At 39.4% G+C, this 7,524-nt stretch overlaps 1 protein-coding gene across 4 annotated transcripts; it reads right to left on the bottom strand.

The window, feature by feature from the left end:
- Positions 1-834: 834 nt before the first annotated feature.
- LOC112292546 (chaperone protein dnaJ 10) lies at positions 835-6,802 on the bottom strand. Of its 4 annotated transcripts, none has more exons than XM_024541133.3 (11): positions 6,005-6,802; positions 5,448-5,507; positions 5,136-5,218; positions 4,708-4,783; positions 4,259-4,342; positions 4,021-4,150; positions 3,293-3,451; positions 2,689-2,867; positions 2,377-2,457; positions 2,028-2,150; positions 835-1,552 (listed from the first exon to the last, which is right to left on the bottom strand). In XM_024541133.3, the coding sequence occupies exons 1-11, from the start codon at positions 6,089-6,091 to the stop codon at positions 1,487-1,489; spliced, it is 1,128 nt and encodes a 375-aa protein (XP_024396901.1). In that variant the 5' UTR covers positions 6,092-6,802; the 3' UTR covers positions 835-1,486. The 4 variants fall into 4 exon arrangements, with proteins under 4 accessions (XP_024396901.1, XP_024396903.1, XP_024396902.1 ...); XM_024541135.3 differs by having other exon boundaries at positions 835-1,429; XM_024541134.3 differs by having other exon boundaries at positions 2,028-2,141.
- Between the last annotated feature and the right edge of the window lie 722 nt (positions 6,803-7,524).

The raw sequence follows: 7,524 nt of genomic DNA, 5'->3' as shown, positions 1-7,524 counted from the left end.
CCAATGCGTAGTTTTAATAGTCTATGCTAGCAAAATATTTGAAACAATTATTTTGAACAATTACCTTTCCCCTCTCCCCAAAAAAAGTTCTATTCTCTTGGTAATTCACACATTTAGCTCACCATGTTTGCGACATTCTCTGTACTTTTTTTCTCAGGTCCATTCAACTCCTCCAACTTACTTGTTGAAGTACATGAATAAATCAACATCTTGTGGTGATGTGAGTCAACGATTGAAAGTTCAATGTCGGTGTCATTCGACTCATCCGAAGTACTTCTGTACTTTTCAGCATTCAAGTGTCTGTTTTACAGATTCTGAGGCATTTCAATCTGCCCGGTCATTTTGTGGGGGATTGGTGCGCGTGCCCTGTCATCAAACTTTGCCCTCCTCATTGCTTGTACTTGTAAGCTGTAAAGTTCATATTCTCCATGATAGCAAAAGTGTGGCAAAAATATAGTCTTTGAATCTAATCCCAGAAAAACCTCGTACCCAGAGGGATCATGTTGAGCGACTACACTGATATACGTCTTCTGAAAAGTGTCAGAAAGCCTGGAGCAGTTTGTTTCGTCGCATTTACACAGGGAAGAATAATAACGTCATGACTTTAAGTTATACATTTTAGATGTCTTAAAACATGATGCCTATACGGTACATGTTCGAGTGAACATGTCGCAATGTAAACTAAATTTACTCGGAATAGGAAAAAGCTTGTGAGGGATCAGCACAACTTTGAAATGATTGATCAATTTATCTGTTATTTGAAGACTCCACCCAAAAACCGGATAATTTTTCTATACCATACATGTTGAGATTACATTCAACCATAATACGCAGTAAAAAAATGCGAACATTTAAATATCTTTATCCTTCATAACCAATACAATAGGCACGTTTACTATCTCAAACCAATAAAAGGATAACAGAAGGTGAGCGGAATTTAATCTACACTATTTTTTAAGGAATACTTATACAATCAAATTACAAATATTTGATAAGAATGAAAACTATAAAGAATGACCTCTGCAAACAAGTACTCACGACGCAAAAATAAGATCTAATCATCTACAAAAGCTGTACCTTTGGGACCTTCAACTTCTCATTGCAGGCCTGAACGATGTTCACATGTGACTTCAATCAAGAAGTGCTTCTAGAGAGCTTTAAAAGTTCTAAGCAACTGCTCCAGGCTTTCTGACACTTTTCAGTTCGTCAAGATGCCGCAGGCGACGGAGGGGGAACATTTATGAGAGTACACGCTAAGAGAAAAGATGAATGGGTTTCAGACCTCCCTAATCACGGCCCCAGCATGTATATCTAGATTGCAGCATCTGTCTTCGTTGACAAACGGGAGAAAAGAAGATGAGAATTCACCAAGGCGGAGCATTCATCCAGGAATGTTTTATTTTTATCAGTATCAACCAGATCCTGAAGCCTGGACATCCACCGGGAAAATCTAATCAGAAATAGCATCCAGCGAAGAATGAGGCCGTCATGTGTAACACATGCACCCTTTTCCCGAATACCCCTTTTTCCTAGGCAAGAGCCTTGACTTGTCCTGCAACATACTCATCCAGTAGATCCAGTCTCTCAGACCACTTCTCATTCCAGTCTATTGATGAGAATAAATGTCTGATAAATTACGAGGGGCGATAGAGACTGGATATGAATGTCCATGCTAATTAACTACTTCATTCAATATTGATTACAAAAAAAATTAGCACATTGTCCAGTTAATACTTGCCCAGTCACCAACCACAACATCAAGGATAAAATACAGTCACTTGGATAAAAACTATAGGATAAAATTCTTAACAACTAGCCCTTGGTGTGATTTCACATAACCCCAATTTAACTATCATTGAACATATCTCAAATAATTTTAAAAAGGTACTCTCTTTATGACCATGACCGTCGAATGAGATATTACAGTACCAAGAGAATTCTGGACCTTTCAAAAGTTGGAGTGCGCAATAATGAACTCCGATTCATATTACAGAGTGGTACAAGGATTGAGAATTATCGTCACTAACCTGGTTGAAGCTGGCACTTTTAGCCTGTCTGAAGGATTTCGGTGCTGATTCAACTTTAGGAAGGTCGACGGGGTCCGAAAGATTCCCGTCTTTTCGATGCAATTCATGGTCTCTCTGGGTCCCCTTCACATTTTGAATTATCAGTCACACAAATTATTTGAAATCAGTGCCGACAAATACTTGTCCATGCTATGCGGATTAGGCTCCCTAAAATAAACCAAACTTGATAACCAATTGCCATGTGACTTACGCACTTCGCTAAATATACCTTTTGTAGTTACGAACTCCAAAAACCCTACTAATAAGTCATCAGTTGCACCGTTACAAAACCCAATCGTGTAAAACTTACCTGAAATATGGCGCCCATTTTCTTGAGCGCTTTCGCCCTCTGCCTCAGCACATCTTTCTTGACACCAGATTGTCGAAGAACCTATGAAATTGTGAATATATACAAGCATCATCGCACAATATGAAAAAAAATGTACAACTGGAATTCTAAAATGTATGGTGTAAAATGCATCGGCATGGAACGAAGTTTAGCATTCAGAGCGTTCTATCCTTTAAATCCACAACCTACCAGCACATCTGAGTATGTAAGGAATGCAGTGACCGAAAAGAGTAGAAAGATATGGCTTATAGTTGGAGCGTCTGGTAATCATACCGCTTGGCAAACATGGGACAAAGTAAGCTCTATATCAGCAACGTTGAGCTTCCACAATGAGTCCAGCATCACTTTTTGCTTCGCCTCCAAGTAACTTTCAACAGCTTCGTCCCCGTTGCGGTCAGAAGCCTCCATTGCTTTCTTTAGATCATCTTGCATTTGCATCAGTTGTATTGCACCTGGGCAGATACTCCATCATGGACAAAATTAGCCAACTATAACAGAACCTACAAACAAAATATAGAAGAAAATTACAAATACCAGGTAACATTACAATTACAAGATTTGCAATACTAAAAAAAAAATGCTGTACCCCTATGAGATGAGATTAACAAATATCAGAGAAGATCAGAGCACGTCCAGACGTGAAACAAGCAGTTGTCACTAGCGCTATAAAATTACGTCACTTAGGCAATATCGTATCCCTTCACTGATAGACGTCAACAGTAGACACCATATAGCATCCTGACAACGCCCAAGTTCGTGCGAAATGCAATGGAATTTGATAGGAATGCATTATAATGTAATTGCTCACTGCAACTAGTGAAAAGGAGTCCTAGTAAATATCTTCTTTCAGTAATTAATACAACGACAAAGGAAATACCAGCAGCGGCGGTAACTTGAGACTTGATGAAGTGACCTTTGTCACGCACCCATTCTGTTAAGAATGGAACCCCCAGGAAAAATAAGTTCTTGCCCATCTCTTTTGCGGCTTGTCTTGCATAAATATATCCAATGGTGTGAAGCATTTCCTCCCCAAAAACTGCCAAATTCAACCACTAATTTAGTTCGACAATCATAATATGCATAAAGCACGTGCTTTCAATTATCAACACTTATGCATTCAATCCATACTCGAATCGATACTTGTATAAAAGATTCGATCTACCGAGTTCTCTGATCGAGAAATTAAAGCTTCCCATGGAAAATGGAATTAGGGTGCTAGCTGAACATAAACTTTAACACATTCAAGTAAGGCCCTGTGTTATTCAAGTTTGATAAACTGACAAATAAGTCCTAAAATCTAAAACGTGAGATTTATACTACATCGCGGAAGTATGCATTTGAATCGTGCATTTTGAGACATCAGAAACGACTATCGACTAACCGATAAGCACGACTACCGTATGGCACGACACACTATTCACTCATACAGAATAGCTAACATCCCTACGACTAATTCGATATACTGACCAGAAAATTAAATACTGACCAGCACATTTCTGTAACTATATCCCTAAGCATCAGTAAACAAAGAACAACTACCATGATGAAAATATATATATATATATATATATATATATATATATATATATATACACACGTACGCACCAGCTTCTACAAGTTGAAGACCCTCTTCTTGAGCCCAAGTAGTAAATCCTTGCTTGTCACCTTTCACGTACCGATCAATACGCTCAAGTAAAAGAACCGCTAGTTGAGCCTCCCTTTCTCTTTGTGCTTCCTGAATACATTTCCAACTGAATATTACCAATCAGATGTTCCGAGCAGCTTCAATTCAAATACCTGTCGAGATCCATCCTAAACATACGCATGTCAAAGCTTTGTTAACCTTGAATTTTGCTTGAGCTTCTCTCATATCCACTGGTTGACCGTTAACGTCAGTATCCATTGATGCCATTGACGCCATTGCAAGCTGCAATTTCAAACAAAACTGCACTTAGGACAAACTCAGGTGCTTTATCAGGATGTTGATCATGATGTCAACTTCAGAGAGTGCAATTAACGCATATAGGGGCTAATTAGCATATAAGTAGCCAGTTTCCGAATTCCAAATCAGACTTGCAATAGGGTACAGTCGTAACAGCAGAAGCCATGGAATTAAGGACATAACAAATCAAACTAAAAAATGATCATAACATCGTCCAAAATAAAGACATCTCATTTGGAAAGCTGATATACCCAGAGTCCAATCCACAAATGCTACTTTTACTCGGACCAGAAAACTAAGAGTGAATTGTGGTTCATTTGTCACATTTCAAGCCATTCGAAACGGCATACCTGGCCCACATAGTCTTGAAAAGCATCACTCCCAAACAGCATTCCAAACACTGCAGCTGGATCCATCATTGCATCCCTAAACATCCATCACCAAGTTATGAAAGCATAATTAGTATGCTTTTAACACCTAGCGAAAATCTAGAAAGATTGTTGAAACATGATCATACATGAAAAAAATCCAACAAAATACTTAAAACATACAACTACTATAGCTGTATGCTTATGCAACATATCAATGAAGGCAAACAGACCAAAAGTATAATGATGTACAGAGTCGAAGCAAGACTTGCGAATTGAAGTCTTGTGGTCTCCTGGCAAGCAGGGAAGAATATGGAAATTCGTAGAATTGCTCAAAAATACAGCAATGGTGTTGGAGAGGCTTAAGGAGCCCATAAAACCAACACTCACTAAGGTTGAATAGAACGTACTGCGAAACCGTCGGCTTCCCGAACTTATCATACGTCTCTCGTTTTTGCGGATCGCTTAGTATTTGATAGGCTTCTCCTAAAACCTTCAAACCATAACGGCATTTCATTCAAAGACAAGGTTACATCCCAAAAGATGGACAAGATCGTGTCCTAAATCCATGTCTCCATTTCGCGCCAAGTGTCTTTGACATCAAGAGGTATCTAACTCAAAAGTGTACAAAAGAAAATCGATGATGCAATCAAAGAATTCAATGCTCTTTGAGTTGGGAACTGAAAGACTTCACGACGATAAATCTATATTGAAAGACCAACCTGAAAATTATGCGCCGCTTCAGGATCATTGGGGTTCTTATCTGGATGAACCGCCCTTGCCTGCAGTTATAAAAATTCAGCACACGTATGAACACTCGTCACTGTCTTACAATGATACATACATATGACGTAGCCAGATAGATCAGATAAGTGCGCATTGTTCTCCTCCTATACCATTGACTTTCAGATGAGGGTCTCATTAGTCAGTAAACAAATTTGTCAATCAAGGATAAATCCAAATTAGGTGTACCCGGTTTGAAACACTACAGCTATCTATCAAGGTGATGATTAAGTCATGTGCACTACACGATAGAAGAAACTACCCGTCGAAGAAATTTTTGCCGCGAATCCACTTGTCACCGACAGAAATCACTCTTTTCTTTTCTATCTTTTTCTTTTTTCTTTTTTCTTAAGTTTCTGAAAGCCTGAAGATTCACGCAGAAAAAACTTATCTGACGCTCTTTCATCTTCAACATAGTTCCGAAAAGTTAAGCATAGTTTAAGCCAGGAGTTATGCAATCACATTTTTTCAGAGCATCTACAGAAATAAAATCTACCTTCATGTAATACGCCTTCTTGATGTCTGAAGCTGTTGCTTCTGGCTGCACCCCCAAAACCTCGTAATACTCTGTTTCCTTCACCATTTTTACTCAACTAACCCAACAACTCCTAAAATCAGCTCAAATTCTCCAAAATCCTTAACAATTCAACTACAGAACTCGTATTCTTCTTCAGACCTCCTCAGTAACACAGCTCACCTTCTCCTCTAATTACCAAACGCGCATCCAAAAAAAAAAAAAAAAAAAAAAAAAACGCTCAAATTGCAAGCTGAGCTCTTTTCCCTTGCAACTCAAAGTTAGGGTCTCTTTATGCCATCCACCTAGTGCGCCTCTCTTCCTTATTCTCCGCCAAATTCACCAACTCTTCGTTTCTAAACCCTGTCCGATTACCCCACAAACGAACACCACGAGTGGATTCTCTGAGGGAGTCCCCAACCCGTCCTTCGAAACAAACAGGGATATTCCTCAGCACCTGCCCCAGTTTGCAACACGTCAAAACGTGATATCAACAGCAGCGACTCTTCAAGTACCAGCGGGGAAGATCTGAAACCAAATATTGACCGACTATCAAACTCCTGGTCCTCCACCACGCTCCGTCGTCGTCGTCGTCGTCGTCGTCGTCGTCTCTGAGACGCAAAACTCGAGCATTCGCGATTCTGAACCAATTCTGGATCGGCGAAGCCCGAGAGTCCAAGTGCAGGCGCAGGCCAGGAGGAGCGCGTAGTCCGGGAGGATCTCAGCAGCGAGCAACGACCCAGCCATGGCTACTCCACAACACCCACAAAAGAGTAAGTAAAACGGGGGATTGAAGGGATTGCGAGCACCGAATCGGGCAAGTCCTGGTCCTACGCCGTCGTCTCCACCCCCCTCACGGCGACGATTAAATGAATGAACTTTTGAAGTGAATGAATGTCGTTAAATTTGTGTGTATTTTTATATTTCCTTTACTTCGTTCGCGTATTTGGTGCGTGCTAGATGGATGATAAATTCCATCATCGGACGGTATAACTGAATTGATCCTGTCCGGCGCAATCCGCTGGTATTCTATTATTGAACAGAGTTTTAAATTCTCCATTGAGTCGAAGACTCTATTATGCAACGTAAAGTGATGGATCTGGAGGGGACTTTATGCCCCTGGCAGTACAGAGCTCCTTCTATTCACCACACAAAAACTCTGTGTGTAATTAAGGATGGGAAAAGGGAAAACCAAGGATTAACAACGTGGAAAGACAGAGAAGAGATAATCAACCAAACATACACATACATACAAGAAAAACTCATAATCTACAAAGAACTGTTATTGAGAAATCTTCAGCATTCCAACCTCTTGGAAATCCTCATGGTTCCATCCACTTCATGTATTCTCAAAGTTCACTTCTCAACATCCAATCAAAATGCATTTTTTTCTCTTTATCTTATACCCAAACTGTTTTATATAATAGAAATATATATATATATATATATATATATATATATATATATAAGTTTATATACATATATATGCTTAAATAAATGCT

This window comes from Physcomitrium patens, chromosome 15 (assembly GCF_059467195.1).
Source record: "Physcomitrium patens ecotype Gransden chromosome 15, ASM5946719v1, whole genome shotgun sequence".
Taxonomy (NCBI): Eukaryota; Viridiplantae; Streptophyta; class Bryopsida; order Funariales; family Funariaceae; genus Physcomitrium; species Physcomitrium patens.
The sequence above is the reverse complement of the archived record's forward strand: the minus strand, read 5'-3'. Positions and strand labels throughout refer to the sequence as shown.